Genomic DNA, 27,768 nt, shown 5'->3' on the forward strand with positions numbered 1-27,768 from the left:
GTCCCGCCCCGCCCCGCCCCGCCCTGCCCCCGGTGCTGTTCTGACTTCCCTCCCTCCTCCACAGCTGTTCAGCCCCTCGGTGACCGTGCCCGACATGAGCCTGCCTGACCTTGACAGCAGCCTGGCCAGTGTGCGTAGGCGGGCGGGGGGTGAGAGGGAACAAGACCAGCAGGAGCGCTCATGATACCATCTCCACCCCACAGATCCAAGAGCTCCTGTCTCCCCAGGAGCCCCCCAGGCCTCCCGAGGCAGAGAACAGCAGCCCGGATTCAGGTGAGCCAAGTCCCACCAGCCCCCTCTCTGCCCCTGACCCCCCACCGCCTTGACACCCCCCCACCCCCGCAGGGAAGCAGCTGGTGCACTACACAGCGCAGCCACTGTTCCTGCTGGACCCCGGCTCCGTGGACACCGGGAGCAGCGACTTGCCGGTGCTGTTTGAGCTGGGAGAGGGCTCCTACTTCTCCGAAGGGGACGGCTTCGCAGAGGACCCCACCATCTCCCTGCTGACAGGCTCAGAGCCTCCCAAAGCCAAGGACCCCACTGTCTCCTAGATGCCCCGGAGGAGCTGGGCCAGCCGTGGCCTGCCCACCCCCACCACCAGTGCAGGGCTGGCCTTGAGGAGGCGAGGCAGCCTCGAGGTCCTGGGCACTGGTGAGTTGGCCACCATAGCCCCAGGAGGACAAACAGGGGCTCAGATCTGGGCAGCACCTCTGGTCAGGAGGGTCACCCCGGCCTGCCAGTCTGCCTTCCCCCAACCCCGTGTCCTGTGGTTTGGTTGGGGCTTCATAGCCACACCTGGACTGACCCTGCAGGTTGTTCATAATCAGAATTGTATTTTGGATTTTTACACAACTGTCCCATTCCCTGTTCCATAGAGATATACAGATATATACACACAGGTGGATGGACGGACGGATGGACAAGACAGGCAGAGATCTATAAACAGACAGGCTCTATGCGGTGGCCTCCCACGTGTTTCCTCTGTCCCAGGGTGGTATGGTGGGTGGGGGTGCAGTGAGGAGGGGCCCAGGGCACAGAAGGGCTGGGCTGCAGTGGCCTCCTGGGGGAAGGCGGACGCTTGCAGGTAGCCCCATGCCTGCCCAACTCCGCAGGACCAGCATTTCCTCCCAGTTCTTTATTGAGGGACCGGGGTGGGCACCCTGGCCCTGCAGGTCTCCTGTCAGAAGACCACTAGGAACCCCCTTCCCAAGGTGTTTGCACTCAGGGACAGGGGATGCGGGGCAGGCACACTGTCTTCCTGCCATAGCCCGCACCCTCCTATGTAGGCACAGGCAACAGGAGCCTGTCCCATAGCTTCAGGGTTTTCCACTCAGCCTGGTGGAGGAAGGGAAGGGGGCCTGGGGTGGGCAGTGGAGCAGGCTTTGCTTCTTTATCTGGCAGCAACAGCTTGTTCTCGAGCTCCATTGACCAACAGGTGGGGAGAGGCACAGGAGCCTATGTGGGATGGAGGAGTCGAACCCACACCTGTCCCCTTACCAGGAGCTCACCCACTACTACCATCCTCAGCAGGGCCCAAGGAAACGCCTCCACCTCAGGGCCCACCAGCCCCCACTGGGGTAGAGGAAGAATACCACCAAGGTAGCCCGCCCTCCCCCCACACCACCACAGCCCAGCAGGTTGCCGATGAGGCCCCTAGTGCAGTCCTGGGACACGGTGCAGGGCCTTCTCGAACACCTGCCTTGTTGGGCCATAGCTGCAGGTCGGGGGGCACCAGGGCCTGGTCCAGTCTTGGGATCTTTAATCAAGCAGTCACCCCAGCAAGGTAAGGCAGCAGCAGGGCCCTGGGTTACCCCTGACCTCCCACTGTGACCAAGGGGGGCCCCATCTGTCCAGCTTGGTGGATTGCAGGGCCTGGAAACAAGGTGTCCTGAAGGCTGCAGGGCTGCACTGTCTGCACTGCCCAGCCTGGTGCCAGAAGAGCAGAGGGCAAGGCAGGCCTGGGGATCAGGGGTGCCCCAACCTCATGGAGGGCAGCTGAGAGCCACCCGCACACCTGGCTGCCCAGGTTCCAAGTGAAGGAAAGAGGCTGCCAAACTGAGCCCTGCCCCAAGGTGACTAGCCACGGACATAGCCATTGTGTACTGTAGCCCCTCGGCTCACCAGACCCACACCAGAAAGGCCCTGTGGACTGCCCATCCCTGGGCCACCCTGGCTGGAGCCCACTTCTAACAAACAGGGCAACCTCTTCCCGAGCCGAGGCTGAGCACGGTGGGTGCAAGTTGGCCAAGCAGGCTCATCCTGCACCAAGGGCCAGAGTGCTGATTCCCTCACACCCAGCAGGGGTAGTGCCAGGAGAGAACGCCTGAGCTGAGCTTTTCTAGGTAGGGGAGTGTGGGGAATGGGGGTGTCTGCCTGGCCTTGCACTCCCCCTACCGGCCATGCCCACCCTGCTGCAGTGGAGCTGCCTCTCCCCAGCAGGTCCTGGGACCGTCAGGCCTCCTGGCCCCTGGAACAGCTGTCCACATGGCTCTGGCAATCACCCTTGTGGGTGTGGCCATACCTCCCACCAGTCCCCAGGCCCCTGGCAGGCTGACGAGGTCACTGGACAGCACTTTATTGACATCCTTGGACCCGGGGCAAGGTCAGCAAGACTCCCAGCTGGCATCAGCCTGTGTCTGGCCTGCTGTCGCCATCCCTGAGGGGTGCAGGACAGAGCCCCATAGGGGCAGAGAGGCCTCCCTGGGACAGGAGGAGGGTGCTGTGCAGCCAGGCCCATCCCCAGCACTCGAGGCCCAGGAGGAGAGGCGGGCTCTGGCAGCGGATGTGAGGTGGCAGTGAGAAGCCAGGCCCTTGGGTGCAGCTCAGGCCTCTGCCACCGGGGCCTCATAGTTGAGCACGTAGTAGTCATGGACGTACATGAGGACAGCTATTGGCTGTCCAATGATGAGCGTCAGCCACACAGCTGCATTGCCATAGTTGCCCTGGAAAAAGCGGCCCACGAACCAGGCCAGTGGGATCTGGGGAATGAGGGGCCAAGTCAGTCGGCCATGGTGACCACAGGGCTGGGGGCTCCAGGGTCCCTGGGCATGGGGGGGGTCAGCCCAGGGGCTCAGGCAGGGGGTAAGTGGGTGAGGAGGCCACGTAAGAGTCGCTCACCTGAGCCATCATGCCCGTGAACGCCCAGAGGCGGAACATTCGCAGAGGGACGCTCACCAGGTACTGAGGTGGGAGGGAGAGAAGATGTCAGGGAGTGGGGAACCAGCCATCCCTGCCATGGGCATAACCCTGCCCAGGGATGAGGCAGGGCGTCCCACAGAGCACTGACCTCATGGAAGAAGGCCGAGGCCAGGAACACCCCTATCCTGGCCATCCACCTGCTGCTGCCCCGACGAAGCATGGGCTTGTAGAAGTGTCTGCAGAGGGGGAGTGTGGAAAGGGGTTCAGGTTCACGGCCATGTTCCACATCTCACACACACACACACCCCACCTACCTGATGCACCACTTGTGCACAGGGATGTTCCAGTTCTGCCAGAAGTAGGTGACAGACTCGGAGTTCCTAGGGGCCAAGAGACCACAGAGGGATCAGAGCACACCATGGCCCATCCCAGCCCCCAGGGACACCCCAGGGACACTCACCACCAGTCCCGGTAGAACTCCCGGTCTCCAAACTGCATGAGCTCAGCCACGGCATTCAGGCAGGAGTGGAAGAGCCAATAGAAGAAGATGAGCCAGATGAGGTGGTTAGGGACCTGGCAGGGGGGTGGAGGTGGGCACCAAGTTCTAGAACCTTCCCCCACATGCCACCATCCCCTCCTGTCCCACCCCCGCGCCACCTGTCCACACTCACCGCCAGCTTCAGGAGGCGCTCGATGATGCGTGAGTAGTCCATGTCCTGCAGAAACAAGCCCTTCAGCTAGCCATGCTCCCAGTCACTCCCCAGCCACCCCAGCCACAGGAGCACCTGGGCCGCTCACCTTGAAGGGCTTCATGGAGTTCTGGATGGTGGGGACCATCCACTGCAAAGGAGGGCACCGTGTCAGCTCCCAGCCACACCCAGCTGCACCCAACTCTGCCCCACCCCACTTACCTGCTGGATCAGCCCCACCTGAAGCTGGGTGAAGAACAGCTAGGGGGGAACCAGAGAGCAGCCAGCTGAGGCCCTGGCTAGCCTGGAGGACCCCAGCCTCCAGTGGTCGCCCCTAGCCCCCAACCTCACCATCTCAAGGATCCGTCGCAGCAGAAAGCGCTTCCGGATGCGGGGAGAGCGGGGAAAGTTGAGCTCATAGCACAAGGTGGGGGCGAAGAGGAAGTAGTAGAGATCTGGAACGGGCATGGGGGGTTGGTTCCAGAACAGACCCGGCCTGTGCCCCGCACCTCAGCCCCACAGAGGTCCTCACCGCGGTAGGTCAGGTTGTCCGGGTAGCTCACAGTGTGCGGGGCAGCAGCGCTGCTGGCTTTCTTCCCTGCAGAGGCTACGAACACAGCAGAGTGGGAGGCGGGGGGTGGGGCCCTGCTGCTGCCCAGCCCCCCAGCAGGCAGCCCCAGCCCCCGGCAGCCCCTTACCAGCCTTGGCCCTGGCCCTGCGGCACCACAAGTTGACATCACGGTAGGAGAAGAGCTTGAGGAAGAGGATGGTGTGCACCATCAGCGCCAGCAGGGAGCCCACTGTGGGAGAGGTGGGCTCAGGCCTCCACAGGGCCACAGGCAGAGGCCACGCCCGTGGCTGGCCCAAGACAGCTGGGCAGGGTGGGATGGGGGCGCACCTGGAGTGATAGACTCAACCAGTAAGACCACAGCCGCTGGGAAACACAGAATGGTGGCCAGGTTGGCCACATGCAACAGCAGTCCCGCCTGCTCCGTCAGGGCACCCTGGAGTGGGGGGCAGAGCACTCAACCAGGGCTCCTATTCCCTGGAGGAGGGGCTGCCAGGTCCAGGGAGCAGCTCCTCCCAGGAGCGCACACAGCAGGGTAAGCACACACAGGTGAGGGGCACTGCTTACCACCGCCAGGCGCTTCTCAACCTGGAACGCAGCCACAGCAAAGACATTGGCCGCTGTGGACAGAATCACCAAGGCACAGGTTCAAGGCCACGTCAGCCTGATCCCCACCCAAGGCCCTCCTCAGAGCCCAGCTCACCAATAACCAGGCACGGGGCGGGCCAGCTATAGGGATCCTTCAGGAACAGAGAAACCACCTGGATGGGGTCCACCAGGATGCCATACCTGGGGATGGAGGGATGGGGGCCTGAGTGGGTGGCAGGTGGGGCTATGGGGCAGGGCCTGGACAGACCATGGGTGGGGCAGGGCTGGGACCTGGCAAAGGCACTCACTTGATGAGGTTCTCCAGAAATAACCGGGCATTGCTCAAGATCTGCGAGGGACGGACAGGAGGGTGCAGCCCCTTTAGTCCTGGCCACAGGGCACTCACCCCAGCTCCTCCCAACACCTCTGGGCACATCCCCAGCCTGAGCTCAGGGTGGCAGCCTCAGGCTTGCAGACCCAGCCCTGTCTGGTCTCCATGCCAAGCTCCGAGACTCAGCACCCACCTCAGCCAACACCAGTGCTGGGCAAGGGGAAGTCCCTCCCTGTCCCCGTCACACCAGAGGGGCCCGCATGGAGGGCACAGCCAGCAAGACCAACCAGCCCTGCCAGACGCCTGGGTCTTCAGGAGCAGAAAGACCAGCTGCCAAGCTGCTCACATTCCTCCTGAGCCGAGCCAGTGAGGGACCCCAGGCTCCCACAGTCAACCAACCACAGACAGCCCCAGAACAGCGGAGCCCTAAGGAACCAGTCCCCACTGGTGGCCCAGGCTGAAAAGAGGGAGTTGCCTACCCTTTCTCTGCAGGAGCAGTGCCCAGCTGTGTGGCAAGGGGGGCTGGGCCTAGAGTGCTTCCCAGGGCTTGTGCCCCTCCTACCTCTTCTGCTTCCTGCAGCCCTCCAAGCCTTCGACACTTGGCTCTAAAGCAACTTCCCAGGACTGAGCCCCCATGGGAAAAGCCTCCTGGGACTAGCCTGGAGCTGGGTGCTTGGTCTCCCTCTGCAAGGACAGGAACCTCCTCCTTCATCTACAAGCACTACCAACACCTCCATGAGCTGGGCCCCAATGCCACAGACCTGGCTTACTACCCAGAGCTCAGGCCTCACGCGGTGGTGAACTGGTGCTGGGGAAAAGGGTCGCTGGCAAGGAAACACTGAGGGTCTCTTGCCTGGGTGGTCAGGGAAGGCTTCATGAGAGAGGAGACTGCTTCAGAGAGACAAGGGCCACTGACCCGCCTCCCCCGGTTGCAGGGCTGACACACAGGCCTTCTGCACGGACACGTGGCCCACACTGTCACTGGCCTCTCCTGAGGGCTGACAGTAGGCAGGTGCCAAAGCTGCCAATGGGCGGTACCCATCTCCAAGCCCAGGCCACAAAGGGAATGCAACAGGCAGCCCAGAGTGGGACACACGCCCGGGGCTGGGGGTCATGGGCAAGCCAAAGCAGGGAAAAGGCTTCAGGGCTGGACCAAAGGGCCAGGCGGGCCCAAGGGGTTGGGAAGAACACACAGTGCTGCCTGGGCTGGACAAGGCCCAGCCTGGGCCAGGAATGGGCTGCGTCTCCTGAGTGCTGGACTGGCGCTGGGCCCACTGTCCTCCTGCCTGGCCAGCTTCTCAGCCACCAGGCCTCGTGGGCCTCCACAGCGGGCCACCCCCAGGGAACCTCCCAGGACTATGGGCAGTAGGGGGTGTGGATGTGTGGAGCCCCTTCCATGTGGTTAGCCGCAGGAGCAGCACCCAAGGCCAGAGACAGACACGCCTGGGTGAAGGTCAAAGGCCTCGAGCCACATCAGCCCTGAGTGGGGGAGGCTGGACCCAGACAGCCCTTGCCCGTGACCTGCCCTGCAGGTGCCCCTTAGAGGCCTAGATTCCAACTACTTCTGGGGTGAGGCTGGCAGCCCCACCCCATGAAGTGCCAGTGGGAAGCAGACCCAGAGGCATCAGGCCTCGGACATGGCACAGGGCTCCATCTAATCACCTTCCTGGGGGGCTCCTAAGACCCACAGCTGAGGGAAGGGGCCAGGAGGACTGCAGAGTAGTGGCCAGGCCTGCAGAGTTCCTTACCCACGCAGGCCATGTGGCATAGCACAGCAAGTTCCTCTCACATCCCCTGCCAGAGAGGCCTTGTGTCCACAGAGCATGCAGTCCACTCTCCCACCAAACTAGGGCAAGACCCCTCCACCCTGCCCTCCATGGAGGCCCTGCACCCCTCAGACCCAGCTCACAACACACAGGCTCCAGCCAGGCACTGCTCGTCCTCCCCACGCCCACACCACACCTGCAGGCTCTCCTGGGATCCAATGGGGAGCAGCAAGTATATGGTGCACGGGCGCCCAAGTGACCACAGCAGGGGCAGCTACCGCCACTCCCCTCCCCAACAGTCCAGTGCTGGTGGCCACATGGAGGTGCAGCCTGCTCCACACACCCCAGCCCACAGGGGCTCCAGCCCCGACACCCTGGGTGGCAGAGCCTATTCCCAGGCAAAGGCCTACCTGGGGCAGAGCCCCACCTAGACCTAGACCTGCTCCCAACACCATGTCCCACTCACCAGCATCACCACACACCAGTTCAGGATGCCACGGTAGTTGTTGAAGCCACTGTCAGAGCTGAATAAAGAATCCTGCAGGCGATGGCACCTGACAGAGCACAACACAAGCACCCGCTGAGTGGACACCAGCAGGGCAGGGCCGCCCCCGCAGGCCCCACCCCAGCCTCCTCGTCTGCCCCCAGGCCCCACTCCCTGTTCACAACCAGGAGGAGAAACCAGGCAGAGCCACACTGTGGCCTCAAGACCTACAGAGGGCAAAGCTCTCAGGACCCCTAGAGCCTGCACCTCCAAGCAGTGGGAAGAGCACGTCAGAGTCAGGAGAAGCAAGCTCAGCTGGCCCTGCCTGGACTGGACCTACATGGAGCTTGGACACTCCAGGTCTCACTCTCCAGAGGCCTCTGGCCACGGCCATGCACTCTGGCTGTGGACTAGCACTGGGGCCACAAGCAGGGTCCCACCTGGGGATGGACCAGGGGGCACCGCCCAGCACTGCGGGGACCAAGTGGTGAGGGTTGAGTCCACCCTATTCAGTGGGCCCATCCCAGCACCCGGGAGCCAAGGGGTCCCCACACTTGGACGTGCAGGCTCAAACTGGCAAAGGCAGGCCAAGTGCCAGCCACACACCAGCCTGGCATGCACCTTCCCAGAGGCAGGGATCCGGCCCTCATGTGCCGGTGTAGCATCCACTTGTTTGTGATGTGTTCCAGCCCAGGCTGAGGGGGCTGAAAGGAACCCACCCAGGGCTAGGTGCCTGCTGGCCAAGAGGCTTCCAACAGAGGCGGGCGCCCACCCATGATCTCCCAACCAGTGCTGGAGGGGCACAGGCAGACCCTGCCTGTGGTCCTCAGCATACCGCACAGGTGGAAGAGGGTACCCAGCCCAACAGAGGGACTGCCATATAGCTAGGACAAGGATAGCAGGAGCTTGGCCAGGCCCCACACGTCCTAGGAAGCAGTGCTGACTCACATACACTAGCTGCAGGCCCACCTCACCCCCCAGCTACCGTGCCACCAAGAAACCACACAGAGCATTGACCAAGTCCTCAATTTTGTAAGAGGAGAGGCCAGACCTCCCTTTCCCTCCCACACACATCTATCCCTCAGAGCCCCTAGGCAGGAAGAGTGGGCCTGAGAGTGATGGCAGGAGCCCCGTGAGGCAGATGCCCTCAGGGTGCCCAAGGCAAGCTAGCTAGGATTGGGGTTGACAGTCAGACGGCCCTGCCCAGGAGGCAAAGGGCCAGGGAGGCCAAGAGGCAATGCCAACAAGCCCAACCTTTGCCCCCCAAGACCAAGGTTGGTGCAACACCTGCCCCATCTACACCTACACAGTTCCTGACAAGTCTACACTGTCCCACAAAACCGCCATGCAGGGAGGATGGTCACACCTTTCCCTCTGCCCATCTAGACTGGAACACAGGGGCAGGCAGCTCCACCCCAGCCCCTGCTTCTCCCAGCTCCAGCCTGAGCATCCTGTGTCCGCCCACCAGGTCCATCTTGGGCCATACAGTGAGGCTGTGGTCTCCACCTGAGCCTCCCTCCTACCCCCTCCCCAAGTTGGCAGCTGCCTTCCCAACTGACCATGGCCCTTGGCTCATCTCCCCAGCCTACTCCACTCATTGCCTGCCCACAACCAGGAGGCTGGGTGTGGATGCCGCAAGAGCCCCAGCACCAAGACAGGAGCAGGGGCACGAGACCCAGCTGCCCAGCAGCCTCTCTGAGCTGTCTGCTGGACTGGGCCTCTCCACTGCCCACTCTTCCCAAAGTTCAAGCCCATTTGTTTTCAGCAGAAAAATTCCAAGCCTCAGGATTGGCCTTCTTGCACCACAACCTACCGACCACAGCTGTTTCACAACAGTGTGCCCCTGCCACCAAGGACACCATGCTGGCTTTATCCGTGCCCACCTCCAAGATGAAAACAGGAGTCGGGAAAGGGTGGTGCTTCCCAAAACTCACTGCAGACAATCCTATACAAGCTTTCTCAGGGGCCCCTCGAAAGGCTTCCAAGGCCTTCCTTAACCCAGCCATGCCCTCACCTCAGGCCCTTCACAGGCCTAACCAGCCCTACCAGGAGGCAGCACCCCCACTGCACTACCCCTACCCCTCACAGGCCCCCATGAGCAGGAAGCCCCAGTCCACCAGTGCCCACAGAGCTCCAAGCAGCCAGTGCGGCCGGGGCAAGTGGGCTAGAGGGCAGGCTGCATGGAGCGGCATGCGGAGGCAGGATCTGCCCCTGTGCCCACAGCACCTTTGTCTACCCTCTTACCTACTGGAGGGCCTGCTCAAGCCTCTGCACCTTCCAGCTGTCCCTGCACCCACTCCCTAGTCCAAGAAGACTCAGAGCAGCCTGCCCTCCCTCCTGTAGCCCCAGGCCCACCCAGCCAGCAGGATCCTCTCAGTCTCCTTTTTTTTTTTTTGAGGCGGAGTCTCGCTCTGTCGCCCGGACTGGAGTGCAGTGGCCAGATCTCAGCTCACTGCAAGCTCCGCCTCCCGGGTTTACGCCATTCTCCTGCCTCAGCCTCCCGAGTAGCTAGGACCACAGGCGCCCGCCACCTCGCCCAGCTAGTTTTTGTATTTTTAGTAGAGACGGGGTTTCATCGTGTTAGCCAGGATGGTCTCGATCTCCTGACCTCGTGAACCGCCCGTCTCGGCCTCCCAAAGTGCTGGGATTACAGGCTTGAGCCACCGCGCCCGGCCTCCTCTCAGTCTCACAGCAACACTGAGACCTTGGCACATGCCCACCCGCCACCCTGTCTCCAGGTTCAAAGTGTGTCCAAAGGCACAGGTCCCAGTGAGTCCCACACATGGGGCCCACACAGTGCAGCTCCAGGGCCAAACATAATGGGGGGGGGCAGAGTCCAGCTCTGCTCCCAGCTGCCGCCTGCTTCCCTCTGGCCTCTGGGCTGGGCCTGGGTTCAAGATGGTTGGGGCAGGCTCCCTGCACCTCGCAGACCCTGCTGGAGAGAGGAAGGGAGAGTCAGAGAGGACACCTCAGGGACAAAACACCCTGGGAGAAGCCAGAAACCGGAAGGCCCCGACTGGGGTGCCTGTGAGCAGAGGGCTGCTGGGTGTGTGCAAAGGGCCTGGCGGGAGTGAGCCGCAGGCAGAGCAGAAAGGGGTGCCCTCTCCTGCCTGCCTCATAGCCTCACCTTGCCACGGGGCCGGAAGAAAGCAGCTCACACCCAGAGCCTAGCCCTAGGTGAGCAGGAAGTGTCCATGAGGGGAAGAGGCCCCAAGCCCAAGGAGTAATGAGGAAGCGGCAGAGAGGAAAGGCTGGGCTGGGCCAAGAGCTGCAGGAAGTGGGAGGGAGGGGAGGCTGTGAGGCTGACAAGGGGGTGCGCTAGAGGCCAAGTTCCAGGAAGGCAGGCAGAGCAAGGCCTGACCCAGAGAGCAGGGAGAAGAGTCCAGTGGCCACAGCCAGTGGGGCCCCAAGCCCTGCTGGATCCTCAGGTCTGAGGGACAAGCACACATGGACTGCAAGTCCTGGAGACCCAGAAGCAGATAGACTTTTGGTCTCAGCCTCCAGTCCCAGGAAGGCCTCACCTCTGCCATCTACTGCCCCTCTTCCCAAGGAGAGACTACCTCAATGGCAGGGACAGGGACTCACCAGGCCTCTCCCACGAGCTCTGCACCCATCCCACACCAGCAGAAGCACAGGAAAGGCTCGCTGGTTTGCAAAGCAGGAAGGTGACTACTCTCCCCTGTCTACCCCCGGATGGCAGCTTGGCGCAAAGCTGGGACTACCCTCATCTCACACTTAAAAAAATTCAATTCCCGGCTGGGTGCGGTGGCTCACACCTATAATCCCAGCACTGTGGGAGGCCAAGGCAGGTGGATCACCTGAGTTCAGGAGTTCTAGATCAGCCTGACCAACATGGAGAAACCCCGCCTCTACCAAAAATACAAAATTAGCCGGGTGTGGTGGCACGTGCCTGCAATCCCAGCTACTCAGGAGGCTGAGGCAGGAGAATCTCTTGAACCTGGGAGGCAGAGGTTGAAGTGAGCCAAGACTATGCCACTGCACTCCAGCCTGGGCAACAAGAGCGAAACTTGTCTCAAAAAAAAAAAAAAAGAAAAAAAAGATCTCAATTCCCACGTCCTCCACAGGTCATGTAACCATCCCCCCTGCCTCCTAGAGAGAGGGTAACTCCAGGAGCCACACCTCCTTTTCAGGCAGGAGGTGTCTAGGCTAGCCTCCCTCACCAGCACCCCAGACCCACAGCAGGCAAGCACCCCTCTCAGGAGGGCCACCCTCCTCCCCACGGCGCCTTCATGGCCTCCGTGCCTGACCTTTGTCCACACTGCTCCATGCCTGCCTCTTTCTGAGGTTATCTTATCTCCCAGATGAACTGAGCACCCTGAGGGCCACGACAGTGCCTGCCCTCCCCCAGTCCCCTCCCATGGTGCCCAGTGAAGGAAAGCTCTGTTCTTGTTCACTGAGAGAGCAAATCATTGCCAACGAAATGTCCAAAATCAGCCCACTTCTACCTTGATAACCTCTAGGCCCTCAGCTGCCCTCTAAATCAAAGCCCCTGAGGGTCCCTGGGCCAGGGTAAAGGCCATAAAGGGGGGATGGAGGGTGGCAAGGGGATTGCTCAAGGCCAGCTTAGAGGAGGAAGCCAATGCCCAGGCTGGCCAAGTCCTTCCCATGGGCCATGGTTCTCTCCCTCCACCGCTCTCTGTCAGTCATCCAGCTGAGCCAGGTACCCGCCTACGGGTATGTCCACCACCCCAATACCCCACCCCCCACCTGGAGGGTGGAAGTCTCAACACAGAACCCAACTCTCTGTCCCTACAGCAGACGCTGGTTCTGGCAACACCAGCAGTGCTCCAGGCCAGCCTAACCACTGGAGAAATGAATGGGCCACGGAGCCACTCTCAGGAGGGTCTGCAAGGACAAGAATGCCTCTTACACTGTCCCTTGTCTGGGGCAGCTGCTGATGCCCCCGTCCTCTGACAGGCCTGGGCTCCCGCTGGCCCCTCCCCGGCAGGCCAGCCCTCCTCCGGGCGTCTCCTACCTGCAAGGCACCGCTCAGAGCACCGACAAGCACCCATCACCACAAACTGCCCAGATCTCATCTGACCCCTTCCAGATAAGGGGACACTGTCCAGGGCGGGGACCCCACCAGCCCGCCCCTCCAAAAGCTCCTCAGGAGCCCTGAGGATGCACAGACCCAAGAGGATCCGAACGCGGGACCCCTGCTGGCTCCCCTCTGCCTGGCCAAGGCCAGCTCCGGAGCCCCTACCCAGTGACCTTGTCAGGTGACTCTCCCCCTAAACCTCAGTTTCCCCACAGAGCCCACAGGGCACACCGGTCCCCCCTTAGCCCAGGGCCCATGTTCTCGGACTCGCAGCTCGCGCTTCGGCCAACCCCAGAAAGCCGCGGGGCCCTGGGTCAGAGGTTGGGGGTCAGGCGCTTCGCTACCTCAGCTCCCAGTGGCCGCTGGCCACGCCGGCGTCTGCGTCCTTGCTGGGGGCCGGAGCTGGCGCGTCCCCCGCGGCTCCCATGTCGGGGCTCGCAGCAGCGTCCCGCACCTCCTCTTCCGCCGCCGCAGGCCCGCCGCCGCCGTGGCTCGAGGGCCGCGACCCTGTCCTCCGGCGCCGAGAGCCGCCCGCGCCGCCGCGGTCGCCCATGGCCTCAGCCCGCGCCCGGCCGCGGCAAAGCTTAGGCCCGCCGGCTGCGCAGCGCCCGAGGCCCGCGGCCCCACCTCCGGACCTTCGGCAACGGCCGCCGCCGCCCCCTGCCGGCCGCCGTAGCCCGGGTGCCCGCTCCACCGGCGCGTTCCACCCGCCCGCGTCGTGCCCGTAGGCCTCAAGGATCGCGGCCGCGTAGCTCCGGAGCCGCTAACTAACGGGCGGCCGCCTCTCACGTCCATTTGTAGTCCGAGGCCGACCTGAGGCGGGGCCTGGAGAGGCTGACGGGGCGCAGAGCACCCTGGGAGCCGTAGTCGCCGCGGGCGCGCGGGCGCAGAGCACCCTGGGAGCCGTAGTCGCTCCCTGGGCCGGGGCTGCGGGCTGCAAGTGCGTGCAGCAGGAACGGACTTCGCATCGCCCCCGCGTGGTCCTGAGGTCCTGTCCGGGGGTGCGCCAGGCCCCGGCTTCCTGGCCGCTGTGCGCCCGCCCCTCGTCCCACTTGTGTACACACGGGGTCTCAGCGACTCGCTCGGGGCAATCATTTAGGAAGCGCCTAGTGCGCCACGGTCCACCTGCCCAGGCCCGTGTCCGCGGCGGCTCGCGTTGCCAGCCACCCAGCGCGTTGGTTTCCGCGCGCGCAGCTTACGGTAACGTGCCTGGCGCGCTTGTGCTCCGCGAGCCCTCTGGTTACCCCGGCAGGAACCTGGTTTTCTTCACCTTAGGGGACGTCAGACAAGGGCCAGGTCATAAGACCAAGCTGGAGAAATGCACCAGGCCCTGCGTCACCAGGACGCCTGCCTTGCACGCGACTCCCAGGCTCTCCACCTCCCCGCCTGCAGAGCCCGGCGAGAGGAGGGCGAGGGCGAGGGCGCAGGCCCCTTAGTGGTGTCTCCTCGGCCCACCCACTCCCTCCACAAGGAGCTCCACTTCCCTCAACTCTCAGGGCCTCCCAGTTTCCAACCTGGGCCAGCCTCTCCAGGATGTCAGAAGTCTGGGGCGCTGGATTGCCGAGACTCAAGAGGCTTCTGTGCATTTGCACAGCCTGTGCAACCGCCCTGTTGTTGTTTGTTTGTTTTTTTTTTTTTTTGAGACACAGTCTCGCTGTGTCGCCAGGCTGGAGTACAGTAACGTGATCTCAGCTCCCTGCAATCTCCGCCTCACGGGTTCAAGCGATTCTCCTGCCTCAGCCTCCCGACTAGCTGGGACTACAGGTGCGTGCCACCACACCCAGCTAATTTTTGTGTTTTTAGTAGAGACGAGCTTTCACCATGTTGGCCAGGCTGGTCTCCATCTCCTGACCTCGTGATCCGCCCACCTCGGCCTCCCAAAGTGCTGGGATTACAAGTGCAAGCCACCATGCCCCGCCTGCTGTTATTTTTTCTAAAGACCGGGGTCTCACTATTCTGCCCAGGCTGGTCTTGAACTCCTGGCCTCAAGCAATCCTCCCACCTCAGCCTCTGAAGGTGCTGGGATTACAGGTATGAACCACCAGCCCAGCCACCTTGTATGTTAAATTAAGCAACTACTCAACTACAACAGCCACAGGTGTGGCCCACCTTGGCTTGGTGTGCATATTGCACAGGGCATGGAGTGAGAACATCCTGGATCTCAGGATGCCAGGGTTCTCTGAGGACTCCGACTCTAGAAACACCTCCATTCCTCTGGGGTGAGCAGGGGCAAACAGGTGCTTCTCCTGAGGTGGGGTCCTCTCCTGTGGACTGGTCACAGTCTCCCCTCTGAGCTCCATCCTGTTCCACCAGCTCCACCAACAGTGGGCAACAGGGCTGCCCCCTTGGTTGCCCCCCTGGTGACATGTTCTGTCACCACAGGCCACTGTGGGTTGCTGCCAGCCAGATATCAGGCAGGCTGGAGCTACCTGGCAGATGCCCTTTGTGTAGCTTGCTGAGTGGGGCCGCCCTCACTGAGCCTGAGAGCCCCTCACACATTGGCCTTGGTCAGTCAGGACCAGCCCCGTCTCCTACCCAGTCTCCCAGAACATTCATCTATTGACCACAGTCACTGGCAGACACACTCTGTGGCCAGGCAGGCCCAGACCTGTCTGAGTATGGACTGACACCAAGCTCAGAGAGGTCTGGACCTGGCCAGAGTGCCTCATGCTAGGCAGAGGAGATCAACGGCTCAACCTGTGTTGGCATTCCAACTCAAAGCTGGCAAGTGGCCACAGAAGAAAGACAATGGGAGGGTGGACTGGACCACCAGGAAGGATGGGTCGGGCATGGTGAGCAGAGCCAGGCTTGGAGCCAACGGGAAAGCACTGGCTGTGGACGCACCATTAAGGAAGGGCTTTGCCACCAGGGGTGGGGGCAGGGCGGGGCAGCAGCTCCAGAGACGGATGAAGCCCTGCCCAGACAGGCCCTGTACCCTGGGACCTAGGGTGAGGGGAATGGTCAGGGTAGGTGACGTTGGTTGGGGACAAGGGTGTGTATGGCCAGGTCATCAAAGAAAGCATGGTACAGATCACCCTGCTGGGGGCAGCAACAAATGAGGGGGCCCAAGCCTGAAGCGAGTTGCCTTGGAGGACTAGTGGAATAAGGGGCCGGAAGGGGGTTGGGGCCTCGGGCTGACCCAGGGCCTACAGGCCATGGGTGGGCCAAGGAGGCCTGTGAGAAGCATGGGTCCCAGGAGAGTTCACAGCCAGTGGTGGTCTGTGGCCCATGCCACTCATTCAGAAGGGAAAGTTGTATCCGTGGCTGGGAGGTACCAGGGAGAGCTCATCCCAGGCCTCAGGGAGGCCACCTCCATCCTTCCACCTGCTCTACGCATCAGAATCCTGGAGAAGTAGAACCAGTCACTCACTGTTGGAGTCCTTCAGAAGGAGTGAGACTATGAACCTTCCTCCCGGCACCCAAAGAGAGCACCCACCTGCACCACAGCCACTCCAAGTAGCAGGCACACAGGCCATGACATGCTGCAGACCTGGTTCTCCTGCTCTCCATCCCAAGGGAGTCTGGGCAGGTCTGTCCCCTGTCCCTGCCAGGGTGTGGGCAGCTTTGCTGGCCTTGGACCTAGGACTGACCTGGTTTGAATGTATGTGCCCGAAGACTTTGGGCCTCTCAGCTCATGCCTGCCTACCTGGTTACCAGGGGCCATTACCTGTCCCTTATCTCCTCCACTACTCATTCTGTCTAGAGCCCTTGGGCAATGGTTGCAGAAGCCTCTCTTCCCCTGGGCACCTCCTCCCTGCAACTGGTCCAACCCAGCTATCCATGGAGGCCTCCTCAGACACTGGGGGAGCACATCTAGGAAGCCTGGGGGTCAGAATGTGGGCAGCCGGCCACAGGAAAAGGGCCAGACCTGGAACTCCCCACTGTCCCCATTTCCTGCAACAGCATCTCAGAGGGCTTGAGGTGGCTGTCGGGCCTTCCATCACAGCATAAAACTCCTTCAGGGAGAGAAAAGTGAAGGCACCCAGGCCGGGGAACGGCAGCTCCTACTATACCTACCCTCCCTACTCTGTCCAGCCTGGGCTGGGCCTGACTTTAGACTGGAGCTCCATAGTGCTCTTGTTCCTGGTGCAGAGCAGATCCACCTACCCCAGGGGAAATGCCAACTACTTTGCCTTCAGACCTGATGCTCCCGTGGTTGGGCCTGCCAAGCCTGCCCTCCCCAGTGGAAGAAAGGGCCCTCTTACGAACAGCCTCAGCCTGACCCTTGCAGTACCAGCCTCTGAGGTGCTGCCAGACTCGGAAGACCCTCCCAAGCACCCCAACAGCGTGCCCAGCCCAGGACACATCAGCCCGACACTCCAGATTCTATCAAGAGTGGCATTTATTCTCCTTGTGGAGGTGCGGCGCTCCGGGGAGCTGGTGCTATTGTGCTTAGGAAGGAGGTCTGTCCGTCCGTCCGTCTGTCCGGCCGGCCTGGCCCCAAATGGGGGCGGAAGAGGGGCACGGCCCGAGTAAAAATCCCGGCCTATTCCGGGTGGGAATATGTACAAGGCGGCGGGGCGCAGGCGGGGGTGGGGGCAGGCGGGCCAGCGGCCGCAGCCCCCACCCGAGGGCCCCCGCACCTCGGGCCCTACTTGTAGAATCAGTACAAAATAGGTGCTACCTAAACGTTCCTTCTACCTGAATTCGCTAAGTCGGTTATTGTGCTGCTTAGTTATGGGGGCGGGAGGGGGCCCATGGCTTTCCACGGCGGTGGGGTGTAGGGGGAAGCAGGAGACCCTGACGGGCCCACAGCCCTCCAGCTTTCTCCTTAGGTAGGTAGACAGGAGTATGGGGTGGGGTTGGATGGGGGCGCCTGTGTGTGCGTGTGCATGCGGCACAGGTGGGGAGGCCCCAGCTTGGGAGCTGTGCAGGCACCACGCCTGGTTGGGTAGGGTATTTGGATGTGGGCACTGCTATGCAGAGCGGCGGGTCATCCCTGTGAAGGCAGCCACGCTTGCTGCTGAGGGTGAGGCTGGCCACACCATAGGCTGCAGCTGGCACCTTCTTCTCCAGCCATGGCTCTGCCCCTGGCTGGACATGGCAGATGTGTGTTTGCCAGAGGATCAGAGAAGTGGCCACCTGTGTGGGGGCCCAGGAGCCCTGGATCTGTTCCCCTCAGCTGGAGCCAAAAGGCCTAAGTCAAAGGTAGAGCCCAGTTGTGCCCAGCAGGGACTGGTTGAGGTGGGGAGGAGTGTGGGGGGCATCTGAGCCTAGGGACCTGGTCTCTCTGCATCTGCCATTCTTCCCTGGCCCACCCAAGCCGGTTGGACCCCTGTCCTGCAAACACACCTCCCAGCAGATGGCTGCGTTCCTGGCGGACTCAGCAATTGGCCTGGCACATAGTAGGTGCTCAACGAACGGTCAGTGAATGATTAATGACTGAAGGAGGGGTCTTGGGTGCAACCACCCCATCCCCGCCCATGAACCATTACAGCCGCCGGGCTCTGCCGTGGGGGTCGGGGAGGGGTGGGGAGAAAGTCTGCGCGGCCGGCTCCGCGCAGCGTCCCTGATCTAGGGGCCTATGGGGTGGGTAGGGTGAGGGGATACCTGATTCTCAGTAACTCTAGAGGCGGCGGCAGCTTCGCATGCAGTGCGCATTATTGCTCTATAGTCGGCAACGGACTACCTAAGAGGGAGGGGGAGCGGGCAGCCCCGGGTAGGGTCGGGAGGAGGGGGTGGGGCTGCATGCAGTGACGTCACAAAGGCGGCGGCCAATGGGGCGGGCCCTTGGGGCGGGGTCGCCGCCGAGGCTTTGGCATAGACGGGCGAAAGTTGGCAACCGAGTGGGGGCGGGGCCTGGGTCTCAGGGGAGGGGCCTGCCTCGGAGAGACGGGGCCTGAGGCTCCCTAGAGGCTCCCAGCTAGGGGCGGGCCTTGGGGCGTGGAAAGTAATCCCGGACATTCCAAGCCCCCGGCGTCGGCGGGCAAGATGGGGGTTCAGCGCTCCCTCCCTGACCCGAGTGCAATCCGTTCATAAGTAAAACGTACAAATACAGAAAGAAAGAAACCCGACGCGTCCGCAACCCCCCCAGGGGGCTTTACCCGCAAAGCGAAGACAGAGGTGTGTAGAGGGCAGCGCCCAGGCCTGCCTGCCGGCCCCGGGAATCCGTCCTCCAACACGAATGCCCGGGGTACGGGGGTGTGGGGGCCCGGGGCAGGGCGGAAGCGGGGTCTGAGGAGGTCGGATAAGTCCATGCGATTCGATATGTGTCATTATTATTCGATATGGAGGACAGAGCCCGGGAAGCTGGGCTGGAAGAATTCGGATTTGGCAGAGGATGCGAGGCGAGGGTAGGAGGGCGACTCCGACTGAGGCCCCAGAAGCAACCCGAGGGAGGAGGTGCCGCCGTCCGCCCCTCTCCCCGACCCCCAACTCGTCTAACACTCCCGGGAGTTCCGTGAAGACTGCGAGCCAGGGGCGTCCCTGCAGGCCCGCCCGCTCCTGCTCCGCCCCGGCCTGCTGCCGGGGAGGGGCCGGCTCCCTGGACGTCTGGGCCGCAAGCCTGGCGCTAGAAGGCTTGGGAAGGGGTGGGGAAGACCTGAGTCCCTGCGACGCGATCCAGGGGCGCAGAGGCGGGAGAAGGAGGGCGCTCCCTACCTCACTTCACCCCCGTCTTCAGAGACCCAACTCGGAGATGAGGTTCGGTTCTAGGTCTCGTCGACCCTATTGCTGGGAGAAAGCCGGGGGCACCCTGGAGGGGAGGGGAGGGGGCTCGGGGTGGGTCTCCCCTCGGGACCCTATTGCTTGAAAGGGCCGGCAAGGCCCCTGGCGGGCGGGGCGGGGTGGGACCGGGCCCCCCTCCCCCTATTGCTGTGAGGAGGGGCCCGCCCTCCGGCCCCTCCACCCGGACGCCAGCGAAGACTTCCCTTGGGGGCCGTATTGCTGAGAGCCGACCTGGCTGGGGGAGGCCCCGCCGCCCTAGGCCTGCACAGGGCTGAGCTGTGGCGGCGCAGGAGCCGCGGGGCCGCCGGCGCCGCCCTTGAAGCAGGCCGACTCGTAGTGCTTGTTGAGATAGGACTTGAGCGCGAAGCTCTTCTTGCAGCGCTTGCACTGGAAGTGCTTGAAGGCGGAATGCGTCTGCATGTGCGCGCGCAGGTTGGAGCGGTCGGCGAAGGCCTTGCCGCAGTGCGCGCAGCCGAAGGGTTTCTCGCCGGTGTGCGAGCGCATGTGGCCCTGAAGCAGCCAGGGCCGCGAGAAGGCTTTGCCGCACACGCCGCACTTGTGGCGCAGGTCGTGCGTGAGCAGGTGCATGGCCATGGCCGGCATGGACACGTACACCTTGCCGCACGTCGGGCAGCGCCGCGCCAGCTGGCTGTCCAGGCTGCGGTGCGTCTGCTTGTGGCGGCTCAGGTTCGACGATGTGGCGTATGTTTTGCCGCACTCGCCGCACGCGTGCCGGCCGCCAGCACCTGCGGCCCCTGGCCCCGCGCGCGCCTCGGTGCCTGCCCCCGCGCGCGTGCCGCCCCGGCCCCCCGACCCGGATCCCAAGCTGCGCCCGCCCGCCCCGCCCCCGCCTCCGGCGTCGCCGTCGGGGGCCGCCGCCGAGGCTGTGGAGGGAGCGGCGGCAGAGCCGGCATTGGAAGCCTTACGCCGCGAGCGCCCGTCGGTGATGAAGAAGGCGTCTGCCGCATAGCCCTCGCTGACGGCCGCGTCACCGTTGATGTAGCCGCCCGCAGCGGTGGCCAGCTCCGGGCGCGGGGTGGGTGGCGGCGCTGACCCTGCAGCCGCTGGACCCAGCTCTCCACGCACGGCTGCTGCGTACATGGGCTCCGGCGACGGCCCTTTGAGCAGCGCAGCCTCGGCGTCGCCATCGTAGACGGACGAGGGCCCCACGTAGTCGCTGAGGTACCCTGCGGGCCGAGGCGGACGGACAGCAGGAGGGGAATGGTGGGGCGGCAGGACACACACAGGGGGTGGGGCGCGGGGACAGTAGAAGCGGACCGGGAGACCCAGGTCCGGGAGAGAGGCGAACAGGGAGGAGGACAAAGGAGAGGGGGCCGAGGGACCGCGGGGCAGGGAGGATGGAGACAGCAGGGAGGGGAAGAGAGGGGAGGAGAGGATGAGACAGGGCCGGGCCAGGCTCCGCCCCCGCCGCCCCACCCTCGCGGAGAGGAGGAGAGAGGCGCGTCTTCGGGCGCGGCTGCCCCCCTTCCACGGAGCCTCAAGGTCAGGGGGGAGGGGCGGCGCTTCCCTCTCTCTCCTCCCCCACCCTCTCTCCCCTCCCCCTTGGGTTCTCCCCACTTCAGCAGTTTTCCCTGATTATGCAACACACTGCAGACCCGCGGCGCACAAAGCCAGGACCGCCGGCCCAGGGACCCCGTCTGTCCCGCCTCTCCGGGGTCCTGGCCGGCTCTCCTCCTGGCCTGCAGAACGTGCGCTCCATTTTGATGTTGACCCTCTCTGGCCCTCTAGTTCTTGGAGGAACCTGAAGACGTCTCCCTCCTCCAGTTCCTCCGGCCTCACCAGCACCTCCCTCAGCTCTCCTGCTACCCACTGGAGTTGACCCTGCCCTTGCTGCTCCTCCATGCACTCTGCTTCTCCCCCCAACTCTCTCTCACCATCCTGCACCCTTGGGTCCTCCACTGTTGAACATTGCCCTCTCCCGCTCACACCCTAACCCCTTTCAGGGCCTTCCCAAGCCCCTGAATGGTGCAGAGAGGGCCAGGGCGTCCACCTTCACAGGGACGAACTGGAGGAGGGCAGCTCACTTATACCGGTAGCTGCAGTTGCTCCCCAGGCACAAGATGGATCGCATAACCTCAAAGTCACAAATGCACGCCCCTCGCGATGCTCTGGCTCCTTCAGGGCTACACCCAGTCTCCCAGCATCATCAGCCCTCGTGTGCCATCACAGGGTGGGCTGCACACTGATCTGCCGAACTCACCACCTCCTCACTCACGCAGGGTCACACATGCAGTCACCCCGGACACACTCTCAGTCACATGGTGCACAACGGCCTCGGAGTCACATGGTCCCATGTAGTGGCACACAGGCGAGCACACACACACACACACAGGGTCACACACAAGCGCACACGGTCACATGGCCACACACAGTCACATGGACCCACACAGGCTCACACTCCTGCAGGTCACACTTGCTCTGCCACCCCACGCTGCTGGCACTCCCGACCCCTCTCTTGCATGCTGACAGTTGTCCTTGAACTTGGGCACCCTTACACAAAGAGCCTCCCCCTGCCTCCCACACCTTGGGCTCCCTTGCTCACAGCCTCCTCCCTGCTTCCTCTCCCTGACCCAGGCTTCAGGGAAGAGACTGCTGCTGCCTCTGCTGGTCCTTCTGCTCTGACAGGTGGGCGGCCCAGTTGGACCCCCTGCCTACTCCCTGGAGCTCCCTGCATTCCCCAGCTAACCCTAGTAGGTGTCCTGGTGCAGCCAAGGAAGAGGAGAGGGTGGCAAGGCGGCCCTGATCTCTGAGTGTAGGTCTGTGTGTGCCGGCATGGCTGGGTCCCGTCATGGCAGCGTCCATGCAGCTCTGTCTGTCCCAGCATGGGTCAGGGTGTGGGTCCATGTGTGCGTTCGAGTACCTCAGTTCCCCCTCTTCCCCACCCTCTGTCCAGCGTCGACACTCTCCCTGCCAGCCTTGGCCTCTGCTTTCCCTTTCCTCCCCTCTACTGTCCAGACTCAGCCACAGACTCTTGCCCTTTCTGGTTCCCTTCAGTCTGTTTCCCCGGGCCCTGGCCTCCGCCCCCACACTCTGGTCCTTCACCGCTTCCAGCAAAGCCCCAGGCCCCGCGCCCCGGTCTCAGACCAGCGCTCACCTTTATCGTGCAGTGGCGCGCCGAGGTCGCTGCGGGCGCGTCCGTAGGCGCTCTCCAGGTCGGCCGAAGAGAACGCGTCAAGTTTGACCTTCTTGACCAGGAAGGACCTGGGCATGATTCCTGCGGGGCTCCGGCGCTGTGGGCCTGCGGAGCCGGGGCTTGGGGGGGCTGCGGCGGCAGGGCCCCGTCACCATCCGAGGAGCGGCGGAGGCAGCGCGGGTCCCCACTCTGGCCTTTGGATGCTGCCGCGCGAGTGGTGTCCTCTCTCCTTGCTACCCTGCGTCTCCGCCGTTGCCCCTTCGGATCCCTCTTCTTCCTCCTTCCTTCAATCCTTCCTTCCTTCCTTCCTTCAATCCTTCCTTCCTTCCTTCTCTCCTCTCCTCTCCTCTCCTCTTCCTTCCTTCCCTCCTCTGGTCCCGGCTTCCCAGCCCGCAGTGCCGCCCCTGGACAGGCGGGGGAGGAGGCTGGGGGGGCGGAGAGGGGGGGAGCGGCTCCGTCCCGGGCCTGGAGACTGCGAGTGGGTGCAGGGCTGGCCCGGCTCCGTGGCCCCCTTCCCCTCCCCCCCTCCCGCCGCCGCGGCGGAGCCTCAGTCAGCGGCCCCCCATGCCCCCGGGGGCGGCGGCGCCGGGCCCGGAGAACGCGGCGGCAGCGGCAGCGGCAGCGCCGGCAGCTTCAGCACCGCGGCCAGCGCCGGCCTGGGCAGCACCGCGGCCAGCGCCCGGGCGCGCTCAACCGGCACGGGCGGAGAGGGGCGGTCCGCGGGGGTTTGGCCGCCGGGCAGGGGTCCTCGGCGGGGGTCTCTGGGAGGCTTGCTTTATTGTTCTGCAGCCGGAGCGAGCGGCAGTGGCGGCGGCGGCGGCGGCGGCGGCGGGCGGGGGGCGGGGGTCCTGGGGGGAGGGGTGCGCAGGGAGGGCGGGCCGAGGGAGGGAGGGAGGGACAGGGGCTCCGGGGGCGGGGCTCGGCGCTCGGACTGCTCCTGGGCCCGGCCTCCAGAGCCCGCAGCCGCCTCTGCCTGCGGCCCGGCCCAGCCTCTGGCTTTTAAAGCCCAGGAGCTGGGGGAGGGGGAGAGAGGTGGGGGAGAGGCCGGCGGAAATGGCTGCGCTGGGCCGAGCCCCGGCCTGGGTCTCCTGGGAGGGGTCCCGGGGATGCCTCAGCCTGCGCGTGTGGGGAATTCCCCCGCGCGGCTCAGGAAACCGCGGCCCGGCGGCCAGCAGCATTGTCGGGCTTGTGGGGAGAAATGGAGCCAGGCCTGGGACCCAAGCGCCCCTGACTCGGGGTCTTCTGAGGAGGAACGCAGGGCGGACCCCACTCCCGCCGGCCTCGCTCGGGGCCCGGGGCGCGGGATCTGCGGGGGCGGGCGGGGGAGGGGGAGCCGAAGGAGCGAGTGCTGAGGCAGCGAAAGCGCAGCGCGCGCCCTGTGCCGCAGTGGCTCCCGCCGCTCGGTCACCCCGGCTGACCCCGTGCGGGCTGGAGGGGCCTCCCCGCCCCCGCCTCTCTCCCCCCGGGCGGGTGTGCGGCGCAGCGGCGTCGCTGCGAGCCGGAGTGGAGCTGGAGATGGGCTGCCACGACCCTGCTCCAGAAATTCTGCTGCTTTGGGGGTTTTCCGCCCTTCCGCTCGGCTGCAGCTCCCCACGGCAGCCCCGCAACCAGGCGGATAACCCTTCCCTCGGCCGCCCGCCCAGCGTTTGCAGCCCCCATGACGTCAGGCTCAGCGGCCAATGGCGGGCGCCGGGAGCGGGGGCTCCGGGGTTCCGGACCGCACAATGGCCGCGCGCGGGTGCCTATGTCCCCAGTTAGGGCCTGGCTCCGCCATTGTCCCCTCACCCGCCCCGCCCGGTGATCTGGGTCTACGGGCTCCGAGCGCGCTCCCGCACGCCCCGCTGCCGCTGGGGACCAAGGTCGCGGGGGCGGCCCTGGGGAGCGTCCGGGCGCGGGTGTGCCGGGAGCGCGTGCAATACTGGAGCGCGCTCGTTGCGGCGCGCAGTGACCTTGCGCGGGGCGGACCCGCGGACAGCGGCTGGGAGCGCGCGACGGGCTGGCCCGGGGGAAGACGGCCTGCGGGGGCGCGCTGCACTTGCTGAGCTCAGCGCCCCGCCCCTGGCCGCCCGGCCCAGCGCTGAGCCCGGGTGGGTGTGACCCGGCCCGCCCGCGCGGGGGGTGCGGTGGAGACCACGGACCCGCTTTGTGCCAGCCGCCCCGGCAGCGGCGGGACATTCATCTTGCGTGGCAGGCGCTCCCGAGGGGTGGGGGCGGGGAGCGGCCGCCCCCTTATCGCTGAGCGGCAGCCGGCTAGGCTCGCGGTGGGGGCAGGGGCGGGATCCCCCTCCGCCGAGCCGCGCGGGTCCTGGCTCCCTCCCAGGGGGGGCCGGGCCAAGGCACAGCCGGAGGCACGGGGCCAATTAACATTTTGATTGCTGGACTGGGGGGCCATCTGGACCGAGGCCTAATTACCCGGCACACCCTCGGGGCGCCGGCGGGAAGTGTCAGGCGCGATCCCCTCATCACCCAGCGCTCACCGCCTTCTCCTGGACCCTGTCCCTGCCCTCAACTCTGTCCTTCGACTCCATCCCTGGCCTCCTCCGCACGTCCTAGTATTCTTGCCTCTCTGTCCCCACACTCCGGGCCCTCCGACCCCCAACTGTCCCCTTCCCCCATTCTTCCGTTCGTCTGCCCTGTCCCCCCATCCCTGTTTCTCTCCTCTGCCCCTCCCACTTCATCCCTTCTCCCCGCGCCATTCCTGTCGTCCTGCTCTCACCCCTTTTCCCTGTCCCTCCATCCACCCTCTCAGCCCCTTCCACTCCTGCCTCTGTGCACATACCTGCCTCTCTCTGTCAAGCTCCTCGCCCCCTTGGCCCCCAGCCCCCTTGACGGAAGAGGCATCAGAGCGGGACACATGTGTCCCGCGGCCAGGCGCTCCCGCGGGAACCATTGGGGCGGCCCTTGCCCCCGCTCAGGTGGAGCCCGCAGCCTCCCGGGACCCCTGGCGGGGAGGGACAGCTGGGTCCAGGCCTTGGCCATCAGTCTGAACCGACCCGGGTGCGGAGCGCACATGCGACCCGGGCGCAATTACTTGGGCTTCATCACCCCACCCCCCCAAATATCCTGACTCCCCGTTCCCCCTCTCCCCCAGCATCAGGAGGTCGCTGTGGTGCCCCAGTCCTGGGCCCCAGCTAGGAGAGGCTGGAGGAGGACAGTGGACGATTCTCACGCTTTGGAAAAGTGTCAGTCGTCCTGCATGGGAGGCCTCCCCGAGTCTCTTACTGAGAGCTGTGGCCTTGGGAGGCTCTGTTGCAAGAGAGGAGAGGGTCAGGGTCCCCAGCCAATTAAAGTCCTGGTACCCCTAGCCACTCTCTGCAGAGCCCCTCTTGGGGAGTCTCTTCCTGCCGCCCTGATGCAAGCCCCAGCTCTGCCCCTTGTCCCTTCAGGTGGGTGCAGTGTTGGCTCTGAACCCTCTGTGCCCTCTGCTGCTGGCCACACCTCTCCCTGCCCCTCCCAGGCCCCATGCTGTGGAAACATCAACCATAAGGGTCAGGTGTCCCCACTCTTTTGTCTCCAGCACCCCACCCTCAGCAAAGCCAGAACCCCTGGTGTGCCCACCCTCAGATCCTGCAGTTGCATTCTCACCCACCCCTGCCCTATTGAGGCTCCAACCCAGGAAATCAGTGGACAGCCCAGATCCGAGGGTCCACCCTGCTGGACGGAAATGATGGGCAGAGAATAGGGTGTTGAATGGAAGTGAGAGGTATGGGCTGCAATTACTGGTGGTGATGGAGCACAGTTGGTCAGAAGATGAGGACACTGACTTGGAGAAGAAGCCAAGGCTCGGAGGGGACAGGCAGTCTGCGGCGGTTCATCCACAACAACATTAGACCACCAGGAATTCGGGCGGCGATGGGCAGGGTCGAAGCCACAGTGAGAGTTGCTGCTGGGTGGTTGGTGGCCGATGACACGTGCTCCAGCTGTGACGCTCAAGGAGAGGAGAGAATTGGGGTCTGCAGGCCTCAGCCAGGAGCACAGGAGTATTTGGGAGATAGAGAAAGCAGTCCTCAGAGAGGGCTGTGGGGAGGGACAGCATGGAAGGAGGGCCCTCAGCAGGGCGGATGCAGGGTCGCTGGGGTCGGAGCCCCTGGGGAGGGTTTTAGGATGGGGGGGGGTCTGTATTCCAAAATGGTTCTGGTAGGGTTGTCGGGGAGGCATGGGGACAAAGGCATGAGGAGTGGCCCAGAAAAGCCCGAGGGCAGACTTGGTCCCTGCTGGGGCAGGAGCTTTGGAGGAGCCACAAGAGCAAGGTTGCTGCACAACACAACTGTAAATGTGTGTCTGAAAAACAGAAGCAGAGGCTGGGCGCGGTGGCTCAAGCCTGTAATCCCAGCACTTTGGGAGGCTGAGATGGGCGGATCACGAGGTCAGGAGATGGAGACCATCCTGGCGAACACAGTGAAACCCCGTTTCTACTAAAAAATACAAAAAACTAGCCGGGCGAGGTGGTGGGCGCCTGTAGTCCCAGCTACTCGGGAGGTTGAGGCAGGAGAATGGCGTGAACCCGGGAGGTGGAGCTTGCAGAGAGCTGAGATCCGGCCACTGCACTCCAGCCTGGGCAACAGAGCACGACTCTGTTGGTGGCTCATGCCTGTACTGCAATCCCAGCTATTCAGGAGGCTGAGGCAGGAGAATTACATGAACTCAGGAGGTGGAAGTTGCAGTGAGCCAAGATCACACCATTGCACTCCAGCCTGGGCAACAAGAGAAACTCCATCTCAAAAACAAACAAACACACACACACACAAAAAAACCACACAGGGTCTCATTCTGTTCTCCAGGCTGGAGTGCAGTGGTACAATCACAGCTCACTGCAGCCTCGACCTCCTGGGCTCAAGTGGCCCTGCACCTCAGCCACAGGTGTATCTCACTGTACCCAGCTAATTTTTTAAAAATTGGCTGGGCGTGGTGGCTCATGCCTGTAATCCCAGCACTTTGGGAGGCCAAGGCAGGCAGATCACTTGAGGTCAGGAGTTCAAGACCAGCCTGGCCAACATGGTGAAACTCTGTCACTACTAAAAATATAAAAATAAAAATAATAAAAAATTAGCCTAGCCTGGTAATACATGCCTGTAATCCCAGCTACTGGGGAGGCTGAGGCAGGAGAATCACTTGAACCCAAGAGGCGGAGATTGCAGTGAGCTGAGATCGCACCCAGTGCACTCCAGCCTGGGCGACAGATCTAGATTCCATCTCAAAAAAAATTTTTTGTTGCTTTTTTTTTGTATAGACAAGGTATCCCTGCGGTGCCCAGGCTTGAAATCCTGGGCTCAAAGGAGCCTCTTGCCTTGGCCTCTCGAAGTGCTGGGATTACCATTGTGAGTC

The 27,768-nt window shown here is 63.6% G+C and overlaps 4 protein-coding genes across 7 annotated transcripts in view; 1 reads left to right on the plus strand and 3 right to left on the minus strand.

Annotated features, from left to right (window-relative positions):
* The window catches only part of HSF1 (heat shock transcription factor 1), a 24,601-nt gene extending 23,642 nt beyond the window's left edge, over window positions 1-959 (plus strand). Inside the window, exons 11-13 of one of the 2 annotated variants that reach the window (XM_010375232.2) lie at window positions 65-130; window positions 204-273; window positions 346-956. In XM_010375232.2, the coding sequence (XP_010373534.1) occupies window positions 65-130; window positions 204-273; window positions 346-551 (342 nt within the window). In that variant the 3' untranslated portion in view covers window positions 552-956. Of the gene's footprint in view, window positions 1-64; window positions 131-203; window positions 274-345 lie in introns of both variants that reach the window. The other variant, XM_010375231.2, reaches the window with a different exon arrangement.
* On the minus strand, window positions 814-2,401 carry LOC104671702. Its single transcript, XM_010375298.1, is given in 4 exon segments — window positions 814-1,222; window positions 1,225-1,626; window positions 1,629-1,981; window positions 2,395-2,401. Coding segments are annotated over 4 exon segments (804 nt in total). The 3' UTR covers window positions 814-1,180.
* DGAT1 (diacylglycerol O-acyltransferase 1) lies at window positions 814-13,452 on the minus strand. 3 transcript variants are annotated; one of them, XM_010375234.2, is made up of 17 exons: window positions 12,968-13,452; window positions 7,547-7,634; window positions 5,292-5,332; window positions 5,099-5,184; window positions 4,963-5,015; window positions 4,726-4,831; window positions 4,526-4,627; window positions 4,360-4,434; window positions 4,179-4,282; window positions 4,068-4,088; window positions 3,937-3,978; window positions 3,810-3,854; window positions 3,599-3,711; window positions 3,453-3,518; window positions 3,287-3,374; window positions 3,118-3,180; window positions 814-2,978 (listed from the first exon to the last, which is right to left on the minus strand). In XM_010375234.2, the coding sequence occupies exons 1-17, from the start codon at window positions 13,174-13,176 to the stop codon at window positions 2,823-2,825; spliced, it is 1,458 nt and encodes a 485-aa protein (XP_010373536.2). In that variant the 5' UTR covers window positions 13,177-13,452; the 3' UTR covers window positions 814-2,822. The 3 variants fall into 3 exon arrangements, with proteins under 3 accessions (XP_010373536.2, XP_010373535.2, XP_030777441.1); XM_010375233.2 differs by having other exon boundaries at window positions 4,050-4,088; XM_030921581.1 differs by lacking the exon at window positions 4,068-4,088.
* A 3,495-nt stretch (window positions 13,453-16,947) lies between these two features.
* Window positions 16,948-22,840, minus strand: SCRT1 (scratch family transcriptional repressor 1). The gene is made up of 2 exons (XM_010375230.2): window positions 22,405-22,840; window positions 16,948-20,476 (listed from the first exon to the last, which is right to left on the minus strand). Exons 1-2 carry the CDS (start codon window positions 22,517-22,519, stop codon window positions 19,545-19,547), a joined length of 1,047 nt encoding a protein of 348 aa, XP_010373532.2. The 5' UTR covers window positions 22,520-22,840; the 3' UTR covers window positions 16,948-19,544.
* Between the last annotated feature and the right edge of the window lie 4,928 nt (window positions 22,841-27,768).

This window comes from Rhinopithecus roxellana, chromosome 17, assembly GCF_007565055.1.
Source record: "Rhinopithecus roxellana isolate Shanxi Qingling chromosome 17, ASM756505v1, whole genome shotgun sequence".
Lineage (NCBI taxonomy): Eukaryota > Metazoa > Chordata > Mammalia > Primates > Cercopithecidae > Rhinopithecus > Rhinopithecus roxellana.